At 46.4% G+C, this 19,060-nt stretch overlaps 3 protein-coding genes across 3 annotated transcripts; 1 reads left to right on the top strand and 2 right to left on the bottom strand.

Annotated features, from left to right (window-relative positions):
- Positions 1-7,832: 7,832 nt before the first annotated feature.
- Positions 7,833-12,505, bottom strand: PtA15_1A835 (uncharacterized protein; the record flags this gene model as incomplete). The annotated part of the gene is made up of 12 exons (XM_053165903.1): positions 7,833-8,394; positions 8,469-8,623; positions 8,702-8,896; positions 9,133-9,222; positions 9,337-9,615; positions 9,681-9,977; positions 10,103-10,249; positions 10,352-10,531; positions 10,606-10,797; positions 10,878-11,930; positions 12,008-12,303; positions 12,400-12,505. The coding sequence occupies 12 exons, from the start codon at positions 12,503-12,505 to the stop codon at positions 7,833-7,835; spliced, it is 3,552 nt and encodes a 1,183-aa protein (XP_053017048.1).
- Positions 12,506-13,054: 549 nt separating this feature from the next.
- On the bottom strand, positions 13,055-14,108 carry PtA15_1A834 (uncharacterized protein; the record flags this gene model as incomplete). Its single annotated transcript, XM_053165902.1, has 2 exons — positions 13,055-13,796; positions 13,909-14,108. 2 exons carry the CDS (start codon positions 14,106-14,108, stop codon positions 13,055-13,057), a joined length of 942 nt encoding a protein of 313 aa, XP_053017047.1.
- A 1,246-nt stretch (positions 14,109-15,354) lies between these two features.
- PtA15_1A833 (uncharacterized protein) lies at positions 15,355-16,810 on the top strand (the record flags this gene model as incomplete). The annotated part of the gene is made up of 9 exons (XM_053165901.1): positions 15,355-15,464; positions 15,552-15,633; positions 15,731-15,768; positions 15,848-15,905; positions 15,992-16,152; positions 16,239-16,335; positions 16,433-16,470; positions 16,549-16,606; positions 16,694-16,810. The coding sequence occupies 9 exons, from the start codon at positions 15,355-15,357 to the stop codon at positions 16,808-16,810; spliced, it is 759 nt and encodes a 252-aa protein (XP_053017046.1).
- Positions 16,811-19,060: the final 2,250 nt, after the last annotated feature.

Raw genomic sequence — 19,060 nt, 5'->3', positions numbered from 1 at the left:
TGAAGCTGGAAAGATTTTGGTATTGTTGCATCTAAGCTAGGTCAACAAAAGGATACAGTCCCAACCAAGTAAGCAAGACTTACCCAACCTACAGAGAGGAATGAAGGAGACTAGAGAATTTTGACAGGTACCCGTTTGGCGGTACACGGCACCTGTGGGCGGGTACCACCCACACCCACCAGGCGGTGCCAGGTGCCTGTTTTTTTGGAAAAGGCAGTGTGGTACCTGGGTAACGCCCCCAAGCACAGCTTTCCCCCGCCAGATCAATTGGGTAACCCCCGGACCCCTGGTTGTTGGACCACTTTGAACTGCCCTAGATGACTGACAATAGAATGGTCATTGGCCAGGACAGATCATCAAGTAAAGTCCTGGTGCAATCATCAAGTGGAGTGACAACTCCCCTCAATGACAAGTGTGTGCTGGTTGTTGGGGGAGTACCCTCAATGAACATGAACAATGGGGTGATCAATTCTGGCACATGTGGCAAAAGTGTCCATGGAGCAATCAGTGTGTAGTACAGATGAGGCGGATCAATGACTGCAGATTGTGGATGATGAAGAACCAAGCGCAAAAGTTGTGCGCTTGGTTCTTCATCATCCAGATAAAGGCCGCAAGGCGGCGGTGCGCAGCTGCCTGGTGCCAGAGCTCAACAGCGGAGCTGGAATTGAAATGAGCAGGTCAGCAGAAACAGTGATTGGGGGAATCCGCTGCAGCCAAAGCAGGCTACATCAGCGGGTGTAGCTGAAGTAGAGGTGGTGTGTGGGATCCTGCCATCATAGGCTAGAAACGGGCGTAGAAGCTAGGGAGAGGATTTCAATGGCGGGTGAAGGCAAGCAGCGGACAAGACAGGAGTTAGCTTGAGAGCGGAGCTTGGCAGATGACATGCGTGTGTGTGTATAGCACTTGGCAGATATAAAAATTGTGCGCGTATGAAGGGAGTTGGGGGATGGTGTGCGGAGGATATCCTTTAGTTCTCTTTCTTTTCTCTATAAAAATACGGTGGGGGAGGGTGGATTCTGCCGCATACTCTCCACAGACTCTCCTTTACTTTGCGGACTCTTGTGTTTCTTTTTACTTTGCGCACCTTGTGGAGCAAAGGTTACTTTTTTAAATTGATTTACCCATGTGGTTTTGCTTGCTTTACAACTGTTTTCTTGCGCTTTCACAGAGCTTTGTGGCAGAGTTATCTTCTTTTATCCAGTGCAGCTTTATTTTACGGCTGAATTCTGCAGAGCTTTATTATTATACTTTCTTTAATTTATTTACCCTGCTTGGAGCCCTACAACATTGGTGGAGAGTGGAGTTCTCCAAGTCACCCCGCAAATTTCTCCAGGATAATCTTGCGGAGAGTGGTTCTAAAACTTTGTGTCAGCAGACACTTTCTCCCACTACACCAACCTGTTTGATGACCGGAACAGATCAGTAATTGCTGTTCTGGTCATTGAGAGATCCTCCACTCAATGACCAACCTGTTTGGGTCATTGAGGGGAGGACCTCTTGATGACTCATCCATTCTGGTCATTGAGGACACCTCTTGATGAAAAAAGCTGGCGGGTACCGCTGGTACCCGCCTAAAAGACCCGTGGGACCCGCCAGGCGGTGCCGGGTGCCTGTTTTGAAAAAATTGGTCTGAGTTAACTCGCCTCAAATCATGTTGATTAGCAATTAGCTTGGTTTTCAATTTCATGCTTATCAAAATAGAATACAAAGCAATTCTACAGCATGTTGCAGAAAGTAAAAGGATTGGAGCTTTGTTTCAAAACTGTAGATGCAAGCCTATTTGGCCATAATATGGATGGAATATTGAAAAGTCTTGAATTTGTACAATTATGGAGAAATTGAATGACTTCTTTCCATGTGAGGTCTCAACAATTCCCCATATGTAGATCATATGGGCTTCATCAACAATAATAAGGCCCAGGTGTTGTTCAAATTACAAGCTGAACTAAATTTCATCCCACATTTTGTTTTTCATGAAAATCTCAGGACTGAGATACACAAAATTGTATACTTTGCACTTGATATCCTTTGCAACCTTCCTATTGAAAGTAAGCTTTGTCAAATTGGATATTATCTTCTCCTCCACCTGGTTGTTGCCCAACACATCCAGTGGGTTGAGCACCATCACAACCTGGTTTGTGGAGGATGGTAACAGGTTAAAATACAATTCCAAGATCCTTGACTTTCCAAATCCTATGCCAGCTAACAGAAAGGTGCTTTTTCCTCACACAAGTCTTGCTATTGCCTTGATTTGAAGTGGCTTTTCCTCTTGACCACCGTAAAATTTATTTGATTGAGTGGTGATTTCCATCCCCAAGGCTTTACCTTTATTTTGAGAGACCTTTTGCATGACATGAATACCAGTTTTTGGAGCTCTGTGATTTTTTGCACTTATATAACAACTTTTTCAAGCTAGATGACAACTTGAGAGGTGATTTCAATGAGTTGATTGGGTTTTTCAATTACCTTCACCATGGGAGTTTCCTCAGCACTTGCGTGCAAGTGCCATCTCTTAACTCAGTCATAGATTTGGTTGGATCTCACTTAGATGCTGGTTTGAAGGCAAGGTTCATGTCTGCCACAAAATATCCTGAAAGGATCTGGAACAATACTTGATGTATTGTGTAATCCATGTGTAAAATGTATACCACACCTATGCTGAAAACAAGGCCATTTTAATGATAAGTTTTACTTGATCCTCAAGCTTGACCAAAGTTCCTCATATCTCAATTATCATGATTTTTGAACTCTTTGGAAACCCATACCCAGTAGTTTTCTCTGAAATGGTTTTTGTATTTATTTTCAGGGCACACACCAAAAAGCTGCCAGTTATTTCTAAGTTGTTTCTATTACACATGGTGAAAACTTTGGATGGAGTGTAGTGATACTGTGGGAGGTAGAGCTGGTCCCTAGTACCCGTTGGCGGGTACCTGTGGAAGAGCGCAGGTATCCGCCGGGTGCAGGTGCGGGTGTCCAGTCTGGGTCCAAATTCAGGCAGGTACCCGCGCACAAATTTCCATTCTGCACAGCTCTGCTTGCCCCTAGTGCCAATTGGCGGTTACTAGGTACCTGTGGAAGTACACAGGTAAAAGCCAGCGGGTGCGGGGTATGGGTACAGGTGTCCATTCTGGGTCAAAATTCAGGAAGGTACCTGCACCCGCTGCGGGTACCCGGGTTCAAAGTGCCAGCCAAATTCAGGCAGGTACCCGCGCACAAATTGCCATTCTGCACAGCTCTGCTTGCCCCTAGTGCCCATTGGCGGGTACTAGGTACCTGTGGACGGGTACCCATGGAAGTACGCAGGTAACTTCCAGCGGGTTCTGGGTATGGATGCGGGCATCCATTCTGGGCATTCTGGGTCAAAATTCAGGCAGGTACCCACACCCGCCGCGGGTACCCAGGTGCAAAGTGTCAGCTCTAGTGGGAGGTCTGATTTTGCTCTGGTACTACGGTTTGACTTTGGTGCTGTAGGGCCAGCTGTCACACAACCATGTAACCTGTGCGGGTTTCTGTGACACATTGTGTCACACAAACGTACGCGCGCGCATTTGTGTGACACGTAGACCATCTCCCAATATCATGCCAAGATGAGTGCTCCGCAATCCCAGGGGTGAATTAGCTGAAATCTTTAAGAATGGTATCTGATTTTCATCCATCAGTACAGAAATCCTGTTGAGGAGATTTTCTGAATTAATTCACAAACCCTGGGTAATCTGAGGTTCCCCTGGACTTGTCCCAGAATTCTAACTCCCTTGGGACAAAATTTAGCAGCTGAAGAATGTGGCACACAAATTTACACATTTGTGCTGGTGTGTCACATTTTTCATCACTGAGCCAAGTGATGCCAGCCTGAGTGCTCATGCAGAGCCAGGGGCTTAGGTGGACCCTTCAAAAATTGTTTATAACATTCAGCCATATGTACACAAATGATTTTGGGGATATTTTCTGAAGTCATACACAACTCCTGATTAATATGAGGTTTTTTTTCGCTGGACTTTTCCCAGAACTTCAAATATTTTTTGAAAAACTTCAGCAACTAAAGAATGTGTCACACAAACTTACATGTGTGTCTTCTTGTGCACTAACATGTCTCAAGCTTTTTGAGATTTATGATAAACACATGATAGAATGAAGTATATAGAGCTGGCACTTTTAACCTGGGTACCCGCAGCGGGTGCAGGTACCTTCCTGAATTTTGACCCAGAATGGACACCTGTACCCATACCCAGCACCCGCTGGCTTTTACCTGTGTACTTCCACAGGTACCCGCCCACAGGTACCTAGTAACCGCCAATTGGCACTAGGGGCAAGCAGAGCTGTGCAGAATGGCAATTTTTGTGCGGGTACCTGCCTGAATTTGGACCCAGACTGGACACCTGCACCCGCCGGAGGATACCTGCGCACTGCCACAGGTACCCGCCTGCGGGTGCCAAGTACCCGCCAACGGATGATAGGGGCCAGCTCTAGAAATATATGATTCCCGTGGTAAATACCTTGTTTCTGCCAATTGTTAGATATTTCTTTGCAATGTAGTTGAAAATGTCTTCTAAAATAGTTTCAGTAATAACTAAATTCAAGTTGGAGCTGGTTTTCAATTGAATTCAACTCCTTTCCAAAGTGCCTTCAGCTCAATTGAGCATAAGTTAAACATAAATTCATCATGAATTTAGCATACACTAGAGATCAAGGCGGCTGTGCCGCTGTACTTTCATTTGCAGACATATATCCTACAAGCCACTAGAAGTTACAGCTTACAACATAGGTGGATAGGTTTACCCAGTCCATGTCTTTTTCCACAGAAAAAATACAACCAATCTCATATCTGAAAGAATAATTTAGGCTCTATTTGGCAGCAGTATACTGTGGATTATTTTAATTCGCATGAATCTGAAATCTGATGAAGATTTGGGCCCTGTTTGGATGCCACATTATATGCCATAAATGTGTGAATTTATGAGGTGTGACCCCTGAGGGTTTCAGTAATTTGAATTTTTGGTTGCACATTATAAATTTGCCCCAATTATGACATATAACAGTATGTCCAAATGGGGCCTTAGCAGAGCTGATCAGATGTCAGATGGATGGATTTTGGGCAAAAAAGAATCATTAATTTCCTTAATTTCATTGCCACCAGACTGGGCCTGGGCAAAAAAGTCAAACAAAATGCCTCAGTGCTTAGCTAAACTGAGTGTATAATTTCTCAAGGTTGAGTTGCATAAAATCCTGAAGGCAAACCCAGCTTCTAAAAAATCCAGCAGCTCTCTCTCTGAGGCCCAGCAAAAGGCCTGTCAAAATCTCAAAAAAAAAAGAACTAATCACACTGTTCTCTCATGTTCACCAAATAGAATTCACAAGCCTGTCAAATTCTCAAAAAGCCATCCCCCTGTTTCGATGTACATAGTTTTTCCACCACTATCCTCTTCATGCCTTTTTCAGATCATTATTTCAAGGCTGTTTAAGGCCAATGCAATCCCTTGAGCAAGCTGAGAAATGTGAGACACCGAGCTCACCGTTGAGTGAGCCATCGAGCGCCCCTGTTCTCTGGAACGGTTTTTGACCTGTTCAGTTATATTGATTTGAAACATTACATATGTACAATACATAATCTCATGTCTGTACATGTGTTAAGAAAAAAAAAAGTATGTACGTTTAGGAGGGCCGGGTTTTAAACAAACCACAACTTGGCCACCTATCCGAATGGTTTAAAGTCCAAGCCTGGTTGCTTGGAGCCACTTGAATCAATCTGGCAGGTGGCCTTTACCCCATTTCCGCGGTGCTGTAAGTCAGGGGTTGAGGCGTACAGTCAAATTCCCATCTTATTGTGGGTTACTTGGCTGTGAGGCGTACAGTTGGCGGCCAAGTTATTCCTACCGCCAGGGAGCCAACTCTCCATGTTTCACATGGCAACGCCATCCGGCCGCCAGCAGAGCGCCCCTTGAGTTAGAAATTGCTACTGGCAGGGCAAGGCCGGCGCAATCAAGCAGCCGCCCAACAGGGGTGCAGCCAGCGGATTGCCCCTTGAGTTAGAAACCACTTGGTACCGGCAGGGCGAGGCCTGCGGAATTGGGGAGCCGCCCAAGGGGGGGGGACAGGGTGCCAAGCGGCCTTTGGCATACTGAACCGCATGCGTATTATGTAGTACACTGGTGGCCTGATGTATCCAAACCGCCTCTGCAGTTTACTGCCCAATACTGCCAGACCAGGATCTCCTCATCTTCCTTACCTTTCTTTTCTTTTCCTTTTTCTTCATGTTGCTTCTTTTCCTTTTTCTGTTACCATTTATATTAGATTGCATTTTGTGTCAGAAATGGTTGTAGTCTTGCGGGACATCCCTCTCTTTCTATCATTAGCTTTAGCTTACATACAATAGTTGGTACCTCATAGTGCGCAATGTACAACAAACTGCACTTTAAAAAAAAAAGAAGAAAAAAAACTGCCAGAGCGGGGCTGGCGGAAGCAACTGGGGCTGAACGGCCACCAAGGGAGAAGACGGGGTGTAAGCAGGCCCTTGGCGTCATGAAATAACAATTAAGAGGGGTGTCCGAGATGTCCAAGTCCTCCGTTGGAGCAGAGGGCGATGAGTCGGAAAGCTGAGGGATGGGTCCCAGGGTCTACAAACTGCCCTGGTTCTGAATATGAGCTTGGATTTTCACTGACTCTACTCCAACATCATCTACTGGAGAATGGTGGCTCCAAGGGTAATTTCCGGTGTCGGCCTTGTCTGACAGATGTCAGGATAAAACCCCGGAGAAAAAACAACTGTATGTCTTATGTCAATACCAAATCGAGGCAAACGAGGTGCAAGCTTTTTGGTAAAGACAATATCTACATTTCTCTCTTTTTTCCCCTGTTGCTGATCATTCCACTCTCTCAGATGAATATGCATGTTGTCCTTGCCTGCTTTTCCACACCTCAGCCCCCAAAGTGCTAACAGAATTCAAGTTAGCTGCTTAGATAGCAATTATGGTGTTCAATATTGCATAAGATGTGTTTACATAACAGCATAACATGTGATTTTGGCTGGGAGATGTCAGCGTACATAAAACTCAAAGTGACATCTCCCAGCCAAAATTGCAGCTTATGCTGTTATGTGAAAAAATCTTATGCAATTTTGAACACCACAAATCAAACTCATCAGTTCTTCTGTGCACTTTTTCCCTGGGGTCTCTACAGGATACAACCCCTTGCAGCATGAGTGCTTTTCTACCACACAAGTTAACAGCCCAGCCCTCTTAGACAGTTGCTTTTTCAGCCCCAGAGTTCCTCTGGTGGCTTTGTTGTTATCTCTCCCCCTTTTGGCCTTGAACTCAGTTTTTCAACAAAATCTTCACCAGCACCCTAATTCAGGTGCAGTGTCTTTATAAGGAGGGTCAATGCTAAATCTATTGATGGTGGTGGGCAATAATCAACTTCACTTGACTTGCTCTGATTCAGAGTGAGCTCAGCCAAGCCCAGCAGTCTCAATTGTTCTTCATATAGCCAAGGAGAATATATTATGGGAGATCATTCAAGTCAATCTTACAACAAACATGAGGAAACAATAAACATTAATTGAACGATAAAGAGATGAGATAGTTCTCTTCCGAGGAGTGAAGCATTATTCTGGTCAACTGGTACTCATAGGACACCTGTACTTAAAACTGGAAAGGAAACTCTTAATAGGAAAGAAACTGATCATGGGATGAGAAACAAGTACACATGTATGAGTAGTACATAAATATATATATATGATATTAGTATCTGCAATGTGAGTTGGTGTAAATGGCAAATGCAGAGAGGAAGTTTGTGGTTATCAGGAAAAGAAATAATGAAAAGATTGCACAAAAATGAGACTATTTGGCCTGGGATTGGATTTTTTGTTGATTAGATATCAAGAGTTCCTCCAGTTGTTTAGAACGTTGATCAGACATGACGATCTGGTCTTTCAACTCGGAGACTTGATTATCGAGGTCAGTTTTACGTTCCTTAGCGGACTTCTTCTCGCGCTTGACTTTCTCCTCCAACTCCTTATTACGATCCTGGAGCTCTTTCAAGCGTGCCTGCCAGCTGGATTCGACGGTGGCCACTTTGAGCTTGGCTTCGTTGAACTTCTCTTCCGTCAGTTTGAGCTGGTTCTGAGTCGCCGCTAGCTTCTTCTCCAGGTTGGTCACCTTCGTCGCGGCTTGTCTTTGCTCGGTTATCGAGCCTGGACTCGTGCCTGCTATCGACGCTCGCGTCTTCAATGAACTGATTTGCTTCTGTAGCTCGTTGCACGTCTCCTTTGCTGCTTCCACTTCTCCTTGTTTCGTCGTCAGTCGCGCGCGCCATTGGCGCTGGGTGTCGGTGGCTGCTTTGATGGTTGTTTCGAATTGATCCAGTTGCCTCATCCTACTATCATGCTGTCGCTTCAAAGAGCTGTTCAAGCATTTCATGATAAGCTGGGCGGGTCAATCCAGCCATGCCATCTTTGCAATGTGTAGGCTACTCACATGTACTGTTTCTCAAGTTTCTTCTCAACCTCCTTGATCTTCGTATCAAATCCCGATTGCATGGCTCCCAAGCTTTTGAGTCGATTGATGATACTTTCGTGGAAAACTGTAAAGTTCGAGAACGGTTTGGCATCGTGTGCACTACTGATCCTCCTCTATTCGATTACAACAGCAAACGGATTACTATTGAGAAAAGAAACCGTTAGATAAGAGTCTCAGGAAACATAACTTACATGAGTAGATCCACTGCTTAAAAGCTTGTCGATGTACTGGTAAATCGTCAACAAGAGGGTATTTCGTTCGCTGATCTGATCCTTGTACTGATGCTCGAACTTGTTCAGCTGCAAGTGATCGGAAGCTAATTCATCTTCGAGAGATTGCAATCGATTCTTGGTCACCGATAGATCGTTTCGAGTTTCTCGAAGGTTCTAAAATTACCGAGGGCAGAGAAATCAGATGGGGAAAACATGCAAAATCAGAGACAGAAGATACGACTAAGTGCCGACGACGGAATCGCCTGGTCATCCGAAACAAATACCCAGTGAGGTACGTTGGGTGTTTGTCGCAGAAGTACTGCTGTTCTCGATGTTGTGCATCGAGAAGCGCAATAGGCACGTGCGGCTGCGCAGATGCACATGAGGAATATGAATGAAGTACTACTCACCTTAGTCTGTTCCTCGTACTTCTCATTCAGTGAATCCCGAGCGCGTTGCACACCTTGCAACTTATCGAACAATTCGTCTTTCTCGGAATTCTATCCCATTCGGCGCCCCAGAAAGATAGGCAGAGATGATAAGCAAGAGGCAGGTGAAAAAGACGACTGGTAAAAGGGCTGTGAGACGAGATGAGAAAGAGAGAAATCCCGAACCAAATTGGAGATGGTTGCCTGGAATTTAGAGATTTGGTTCTTGAAGGAAGCGTTTTGGTCTTTGAGGGCTTGAGCTTCTTGATTAGAATTGAGCAGGTCTCTCTGGATCCGTTCGATTTCGAGTTCCAAGGAGAACTTATCGTGGGACTGGGATTGGTTGATCTGATTGGATTCGTTTTCCAATCGCTTCAACATATTTTCCAGTTTCTCGATGTCTTCTTCTCGGATCTCTAGTTTCCCTTTGAGGTTGGCTATATCACTTTCGGCTTGGGACAAGGCCTAGATGTTTTCCGGATATTAGCTGTCATGCTTTGTGTATGTGTGGAGTACCAATGCCCACATACCTTTTGTTTGGCATCAAGCGTAAGCTGAAGGGAAGACTGGAGTTCCCGTTTCTCCTTCCTAGAAGCGATGATTTGAAGGTCCATTTCCTCTCGAGTCCCGCGTAATTCGCGCTCAAGATCATCAAGTTCTCTCTCTAATCTGCGCTTATGATCCGATTCAAGCTTCCGTCGCTCCTCCATCTCCGCCTGTCTTAATTGAAGTTCTTCGTGCTTGTCTTGCAAGAATTTTAACTCGGATAAACATGATTCATGTTGGATCGAAAGCTCGGTAAGTTCTGTTTTGGTGCTGTTTAATTTCTTTTACACACAAAAATGCACGGCGATTTTCGTTGGCATCTGTCTGGAGGACACAGACCTCATACCCTCCTTGCAAGGGAATGGTTCTGAGAACAGAAATAATATAGAGCTGAAAACTTGCGAACCTGTTTCAGCTTTGCAACCACTTGCTCATGAACTGTCGCGCGGTTTGATGCTTCTTGCTCCAGTTCATCCAACTCAGCATTGAGCTCGTTGATTTGCTGGTCTTTCTCGTTAACTTCCGCGGCGAGTTCTCGATTGCCGCCCCCAATCTGATAGAAAACGTGATATTTCCACAAGAATGGAAAGAAGAAAGCGTGTTAGTATACTCCTCCCGATCTAACGTGAAACTAAGAACGATCTTGGCGATGAACCTCTTTGAGATCAGTTTGCGCAGCTTCCAGGTCTTGAAGGACAGAGTTATAATCTTTTTCCTTCTCTTTCAGCCTGCTTTTTGCTTCTCGTAAGGATTTGTCCGTTTCCTCTTGTAAATTGATGACTTCCCTTAGCTGATCGCTGAGTTCGGCAATTTGATCTTCCCGTTCATTCAGTACCTGTAATCAACCCCCGGGATAACAGATTAGAATGATTTTTGGAAATGTAACCAGAGAAAATTGGCGCTTTTTACCTCTTGGAATTCATCTCTTTCAGATTTGATAGCATCGAGCTCACGGTTATATTGGTTAGTGATTTTCTGAACTTCATCGTTGAAAATCGCATCTCGATCGTCCAATTCGGCATTCAGTTCATCGACTTCTTTCTCTCTTTTTTCCAGGGTCAATAGAGCAGACGCTGATTTATCTCGATACATATTCAATTCCTAAACGGTCCAAAATATTGGCATGGAAGATTAGGAGCGATCCCGACTGGGAATCAATAAACAACAAAAGGTTGACTGACCTCTCGCACTTCATCGGCTGCTTGATCATGGAGACTGGTGTTACCGGCTTGCTGAATCTTTTGAAACTCGCGAGCATCTTGGTCTAACTCGTCCTGCAAATCGAGGACCTTCCTCTTGAGATTGCTGACTTGATCTTGCAGCTTATCCTTCTCTGAGTTCTTTGTCGAGAGCATCTTCACTTGAGCATTGACTTGAGATCTTAATTCGATATTTTCGTTTTCTAATTCACGAAGCTGTTTCTCCAAGTCTTGGATCTCTCTTTTGAATTCTTTGATCACCTTTTGGTTGGAGACGCCCCCGGTTGAGATCGATGTGAGGGTTGATTTTCGGCCGGAACTTAAGTAGTCGTCGGGATCTTCTTCAAATCTGCTTTGGGCTCTACTGATCTGATGACTTCGATAGCCATGTTCTTCGACTCGGCTGATTCGCTGGATCTCGTCTTGAGTATCTTGTAAGGCATTCTTGGTCTCGATCAATCGGTGTCTCAAATCTTGGTTGTCGCCGAGAAGGTCTTCTTTCAACTGACGCTCTTCAGTCAACTCGTTCTTGAGGTTTTTGATCTCCATCATATGTTCTTGAGTGGACCATTCATCGACGGATTGATTAGAGACCGAATGGCGAGCATGATTTCGGGCGTGACTAGAAACGATCTTGGATGGGGTATCTCTGGAAGAAAAGCGTTCCAATCGATCTTTGAGCCTCTGCAGCTCGCTTTCCAGGCTCTGGATCGACTTATCCTTGAGCGCCAATTCATCTCTTGCCTTCCTTACTTCGGCTTGTAATCCAGAGCTGGTTCTCTCCTCCGCCAATGACTTTTGCTCGAGCAGTTCGTCGCGTTCGGTCTTTGCTAACTCGATTGCGCGTTCTGCTTCGAGTAGTAAGCGCTTGTATCGTTTCAGCTCTTGTCGGACGGTTTGAAATTCGACCTTGATTTCGACGTTCTCCTTCAGGGCTAAGTCGACCTGATCTGGTGCCAGCTTTGCCAATCTGTCTTCCAAAAAGTATATCTTCAACTTTAAATTGAAGTTTTCTTTTTTAACTTCATCGATCACCTGAATAAATAGTTTGTTTAACAAATAAAAGGGGTGATTAGTGTTGCGGGAGAAGGTTGAGGAGAGAGGATACTGACTTTTTCCTGCTCTCGTAAGGTGAGATGGTTGCCTCCACCACGGATTGGATCGCCAGAATTTAGAGGTCTTCGACTGGGCGAGAGTTTTTTGGCATAGTTGCTAGAGTTGGCTCGTTCGAGCCTAGAGTTTTCTGGACTGCTGAGTGGACTGATGATGAATGCAGCAGAATCATTGAGGTGTGCGGCTGATTTCCTGGGATGTTTCTGGGTGATATAGCTGTCAAGTTCGTTCATCATTCCATCCGTGTCTTGGGTGTGATCTGGATCGGGGTCGGCGTTGCTGTTCTTGGGCTGATCTGATGGGGTTTTCCTGGCACTCTGCTTCTTCTTCTTGTCAGGGTTCCGTGATGGTGGTGGTGGTGGTTCTGGTTCGTAGTCTTGGCTATGGAAACTATCCTCGTCTGTTCCGAAAGTGAGGCCAGCCAGTCGGGATACGCCACCGGTAGTCTTATCTGGTCCAGCGGTCGCGTCTCCGATCGAGTGATCTGGATGATTCATCTCTGAATCTGGCTTGGTTCTCGGACCTGCTTGCGTTGCTTTCTTCGTATCTGCGTGGTTCGTTCCAGAGGAGTTTCACATGAGTTTCGGTTTTGAAAGCTGAGTGAGAAGGTACACCTTCTCCCGCTTATGTAATCAGCCTCAGCCCGGACCCAGGTTCCCACCGCCGGCCATCACTCGACACAGTTCAATGACAATTGACACAAACTGGTTGCCTCAACAATTCCAAACCAACCCTGTGCCCAGATCTTGTCGGGAAGCTCTCAACCCTATGTCGGGACTCTTCTTTCGGACGGGTATCTCGACACTCAAGGTTGGCAGCGCAAACGGCTGATTGAGGAAGGGTCGGGGTGGGCTTGTGGAACGCCTAGAGGGACAAGCCGATCTGCACAGCTGACAAGTTGGCTCATGGCCGATTTGAGCCCATCATCATCCAACCAATCAGCAAAGCGGTCCACATGAACTGTCCTACATAATTAGCAATGCAAATGAGAGGAAATAAATGAAACAACATCTGATCTTACATGCTTAAAGAGAAATGTAAACAACTTAGGCTACAGAACTCTTGAGGAAATTTTCAAATCGAGCAGGTACGTTAGCAATATAAATGACTGACAAGATGCAGACGCAGGTAGAAAACAGAGGAAGTAAAGTAAACATGGGTAGAAGGTTCAGCAGCAGGGGTTCAACAATCACCACCAGATCGACAAAACTATCGGTCTGGGCGGAGTGGTGATCGGAGAATTTGTCGAAATTGGGGGTGATAGTCAAGTTGAAAAACGCAGGGGTCAGGGTATCATTGGCCATGAGATCTGAGAGGGGAGAGGGGGAAGGGTCGAGGTCCAGATGGAGGCCGACATGGTCACTTGCATCCCAACTGAATCGGACGGAGAATCGCTGGTCATCCAGCATCGGTCGTCCAACCAAACGCAACAGAGTGGTGACTGAGCAGTTGATCCAATTCGAAAACGGGTCAAAAAGTTTTTCGTGCGTTTTTGTTTCTCGGCCGCTTGATCCACGCAGTCGCTCGTCCTGGGATAGCAGGAAAAGATAAGAAAACTTCTGAGGAAGCGGATTCCTGTTAAGGTTGAGCCGGAGCCGGGTCAATCGGTTCGGCTTGATAGAGACTATCGCGGTCGATTCGCTGCTTGGCTCCCGCTTCGCTGACTGCTCGAGATCTTCTTCATATCCATGGCTATACTCCTCTACGACCTCTCTCATTCGGCTTCGCAAATCACTGCCTCCCTTGTCGTCCCAACTGTTTTTCGACAAGGCTTCGGTTGAATCGGGCCTAATGAAGAGAATAGACAGCAGCCAACAAATCGGAAGAGGCGAAAGAGGGGTCAGACCAGCTTGGAGATGTGGTTCGAGATCACCGTAAATCTGGAAGCCTACTGACTGACTGTTTTATTAATAAGAACCGACCTCCATGCATCTGAAGCGCATCTATCTGATTCCTTGGGATCGCAAACGATTCGATTAGCGTATTCGACTCCACCGTATTCGAGCCAAGTAGCATCAACGTTGAAACCGCCATCCATGCGAGGCCAGGTCGCTTTAGTTGAGAGGATCTGGAGTACCCTTGAAGTGCCATCGTCCTCATGTCTACACGTCGCCGTTGAGTGAGAAAAGGGGAAGAAGAGGCTCGATTTTGTATTTACAAACACAAAATGCATATTCATAAGTGCGCCCACCAAATCACACTTCAAAGGATTCTGGATGCCTGGACCTGGTTGACACCTCACAAGACACTTCACGTTGCCGAGTCACTTGGCCATCCCAAGGATGGATCGTAAAATGACAATTGTTTCGGCTTTTGAGTTTTACCATCACGTCACAGTCTTTTATCTTGAACACGCCGTCGGCATCGGTGATTGCACTGCCACTGGCGCCAACCTGATCAGTCTTGAGGCCGGACGGCCGGAACAGATCAGGTTAGATTAAGAGATGAAGCGAGCCGGGGCTCTGTCGTCATGGCGTTTATTGCACCGCATTGGTTTAACCCGGCCGGCCATGCGAGTAAACAGCACGCTTGATAAGTTGCGTTGTACACATGGTGGAAAATGGAATCTTCAGCCCTATGCCGGAGCTGCTTACACCATCTTTCGGACGGACATTCTATGTTGGCAGGTAAAATAGGGGGGTTCAAAATTGATCCAGGAAGCTGTCCAGGTCCGATTGCCAGGCGATGCATCACACATAGTCATGATTTTTCCAGATTCGCCGCGAGCGGGACCGGGTTCGGCAACCATCAGAGGTTACAATCAAATAAGTCTTACTGGCCCGACGCGTTTGAACCTCGGGATCCTTAGTTGGCGGATTGGTTACGGCCACTCTGCAAGGAAAATTTCGAAGAAGCGGTATTATTCGAACGACGGACACCCCACTGCTATGGACAATAGTCGCCGGAGGTCTGGTCCACACAAAGCCAGACTTCTCGCCGATTGTGTGCACAGATTCTTAAAAGGCACTGGCATGGTGTTCCGGCCGCGCCGTTCGATTCCTCTGCCGGGTGTCGTTTCCAATCGATTCTGAGCGGAATAACAAAGCGCCCACGACTTGGTTTCTACTGTATGAGGCTGTAGCATCCATGAACACCGGTGGCTTTTGGGCTTACCGTCACCAGACAAACGAGAAAATTTACAGATCGCGATTCGGAATCAGAATGCGGTGACTCTGCAGATCTTATGATGCTCCGTCTTCGGGCTTTGGTCCTTGAGGGGACTGCATCCATAAAAGGGTTCCCCCTCTAGCCCTGCCTTTTGTAGCCGCCTCCTCTCGTAAATCTATCGCAAACTTCACCTCCACATCTCCAACTTTAACCATCCTAGTGTACCCCAGAAGTAACAATGTTTGCCCACGGAATTAGGTTTTTGACTGTCATCGGCCTGCTAGCTCGCCACTCTTTAGCGATAGACTGTTACCCGGGCACTACTGTGCGCAGGGAGGAATGTGAAAAGTACGCGTCGCGTTTCCTCCCGCAAGTCTAGCCTTACAGTCGCAATGTACTCACCAAGTTTTCGAACGATACACTCCATTCCCATAGCGCAATCTCTCAAATAGTCTACCGCGACGGTGTTCTTGGTAAAGCATCTAAATCCTTCGGATACGTTAACGGAGACTGTTCTGTATGCCCACGTCCTTTGCTTCCAAATAGCTCAGGCCTCCCGATGAGTCCCAAGTGTATCCTGACTGATTTTTCTGATATCATCAACCAATCATTAGATCATCGTCCAAAATCCAAAGGGCGCTGACCCGGCACCGTGCGTAAACCAATTTTTTCCAGCATGTTGCTTAGTCATCGGGGATCTGATGTAAAAATTAATGGATGTATGGTGACAGTACTAAGAAGCAAATTGAACGCGCCTTTGCCCAAATTCTTGATAAATGCCAACCAGGGGTAAGTAGTACTAAGATCTCTCATTTCGTCTACAGAGCATCAGCTAGATGAGTGAAGTGACTCATCGGGATGTTCTATTTCTGTAGACCGGAGGGAGCAAACTCCCATCTAACGAGACAGTACTTTTGAACATCGGTAACCGCGGCCTTAAACAGTTTAACATTTACGACTCGGATTTCCCGTTCTTGAAGGAAACCTGTGGACTTAACTCCAATGCGCCTGAAACCAAGAAGGAAGATTGTGTGAAGTAGGTTATTGTATCTTTCGAGCCCAGTTTTGGCATGTCCGCTCGAATACCCCAGCTGACCAGGCGTGATTTTCGCACTGCTTTAGGGCCTACGAGTCTATCGGTATCAGCATCGAGGGTGAATTCCTCGATGATAATAAACTGATGTCCCCTAAAATTACGAAGACCTTTAAATCATGCACTGTGAGTCTATCCAATTTCCATTCTACCTAGCTCTTACGCCTTCACCGCGAATCGTTTGGATCGGATGCGCTAAATTTATTCTTTTCTTTGCCAACAGGTATCCATTTCCACGTCCGATGAATCCGACGTTATCGCGTCAGTTTGAATCCCATCGACCTTATTTATCTGCGATTACTGACTCCACTACTTTCAAATTGAACAAAAACCTTACAGAAACCGGCAGGTTGTTCGCCCCACATTTGACAAGTTACTTGACCGGTGCAACGGCAAAGTGAGTAAACTTTCCCAACTCTTATTTTTGATCAGTCAGGTGTGAAGCTAGTAGGAAATCTTGTTGACATCATAATCTCTGCATCAGTCCGGTGTGGTTAGCTTGAAGGAAGGAGCTGCAGGAGACAACGGTCGAGTTATTTTGAAGACCAGAAGCAGCGTCCTCTGCGGTAACAACGACCCCCAAAAGCAAGTTTGCCACTAAGCCTAAGCTGGTAGCAGTCCATATAGCTTCATTCAATCAGTCTTTTTCTCCTATGGCCCTTCTAAACGCGCACTCTTCACCCATTAACTCTTGAAGAATTACGAGTTGTAGAGCCCTCATTACTCAGTAGTTTCAGAATTGGACACTTGATAAATAATGTATGATGAAAGAAAATCTAACCAGTCAGCCAATATTTGCGCACCAAGGCAATTTGGCAAGAGTGAGATTGGGATTTTCATCTAGGCCTTTGCTCGCCGTGGTGTCTTCTTTATTTTCAGGTTTACATCTTTCACATCTTCACCCATATGTGCCCCGGTCATAACAGCCGACTGCGAGGTCACCACTGTATGTGACTGTAACCTCCTTGAAAACTGGTGGCTAATGGGCTGCGCCTTACCGCCGGCGCAGCCCATTAGCCACCAGTTCCCTCAAGCCAACTCAGCCGTTCAAAGTGGTTTTGACTGCCAGTACAGTCAAGCTGTACAGGCCTGTGGCTGAAATGCAGAAATCATTTTCAGCCACACAAGCCCGCAAGCTTTTCCAACATGGCTGTATGTAAGTAACTTCCCGGGCCTAGTCTTCCCCTGCCCCACCCGCGACTCAAGCACTGCTGGCCCGTGAGTATTTTTTTAGCCAAAGTTGTAACTGCTGCTCTGCGCTAAAAAAAAGTGGTCATTTAGTGTAGCGCAGCGGTCCCACTGCTACGTTGTGGCAATTTATATAGGCTGGCGGCGTAGAATGTCCGCTCACCGGAGCACAAGCGGAAATGCAGTGGGGTGGCTGAGCAAATGCTCAGCCTACATATCCAAACAAGGGGATAAGCACGCATGCTTATGCTTCTCATATGTAGACTGAGTGGAACCTTGAATGTACTGCTTAGAAAGCACATGGAAAGTCGGCAAATGGGTAAGCTGCGGGACCGGGGACTAGTCATGACCACGAGGGAACCGGGGTTAGAGCCACGCTCCGGACGCGCGGACTTAGCCAAACGGTTGGAGTAGGACTTTGGCGGGACTCACGGACGGACTGAATAGTGCCGACTGGCACTAGGTGAACTGGGGAAGCGGAAGAGGACAGCATCAAAGCGGATGACGTTGGGGCAGACACACCAGGTAGAGACTGGGGTTGGAGGCTATTCAGAGGGTGCAGGGGAACAGTTGTTGAAGATGTGCTAGGCTGGGAAGTGATGCGTATGGAGCTTGACAAGTGCGGGAGACATTGGCTGGGAGAGGAGTTATGCGGGTGGAGGGAGTGGAGGAACAGGGACATTTTGGGGGGCTTTTCTCTCACTCCTTTTTTGGATTATTCTATATAATACTTCTTATGGTATTATTGTGACTATTGCTATTCTTACGGAGTTTTTGCGTATTGCTACATCACGGAGAGTTTTTACCACCCAAAATCTTACTTATCTGTGGAGTTTACTGTGTGTGATTGGAGCTGCTGAAGCTTACACAGACTTGACGGATCCTATCAGGCTCGTTGCGGAGTGCTGAAGAGATCTGTATGTTGTGGAAACCCAGCGTTGGTAATCATTCAAACCCAGAGTTATCTAGGTAAGGAGGCGTAGTGTCACTTCTCATCAGGCGACACACTTTTGTTTTGACAACTTCCCAGAGGCATGTAGCGGAAGCTGTTGAAAAAACCGCTGCGCTACCCGCTACGCGCAGCGGTTGACCGCTACCCGCCCAGGGCAATTAGCAATAGCGCAGAAGAGGCGGAAATCTGCTGCGCTATCCGCTAATTGAGCAGACATTGGAAGTTTATTGTATCTTAAACCTCTTTTAACATGATTTCAACCCTTTTTCTTCTTCTTTTTCAAACTGCTGTGCCACCGCTGAAGCGCAGCGGTCCAGCGCTATGTGACCGCCTTTTTTAGCGTGCTAAAATCATTTTCTTAGGGAAAATAAAAAGCAGTTAGCGCAGCGGTCTGGCCGCTAAACCCAGCGTTTAGCGCAGCAGCACAAAAACCCTCTGCGCTAACCGCTTCGCTGTGCTACAGCGCAGCTTTAACAATTTTGTACTGGGTAGAGTAGTTTTTTTATGTTTTCATATCAGCTTTTGAGTTGATGAATTTGTATATGCCTTCAACCAAACAAGACCCCGGGAAAGGCTGAAACGCTGCGCTGCACTACAAAAAAGTGTTCTTTTAGCGCAGCGCAGCGGGGAACCGCTGCGCGGTCAGCCCAATAAGCGGTAACGAAGCGCCAGTCCCGCTGCGCTACCGCTGAAAATAGCGGGGCCCCGCTT

Source organism: Puccinia triticina, chromosome 1A (genome assembly GCF_026914185.1).
Source record: "Puccinia triticina chromosome 1A, complete sequence".
Classification (NCBI taxonomy): domain Eukaryota; kingdom Fungi; phylum Basidiomycota; class Pucciniomycetes; order Pucciniales; family Pucciniaceae; genus Puccinia; species Puccinia triticina.
The sequence above is the reverse complement of the archived record's forward strand: the minus strand, read 5'-3'. Positions and strand labels throughout refer to the sequence as shown.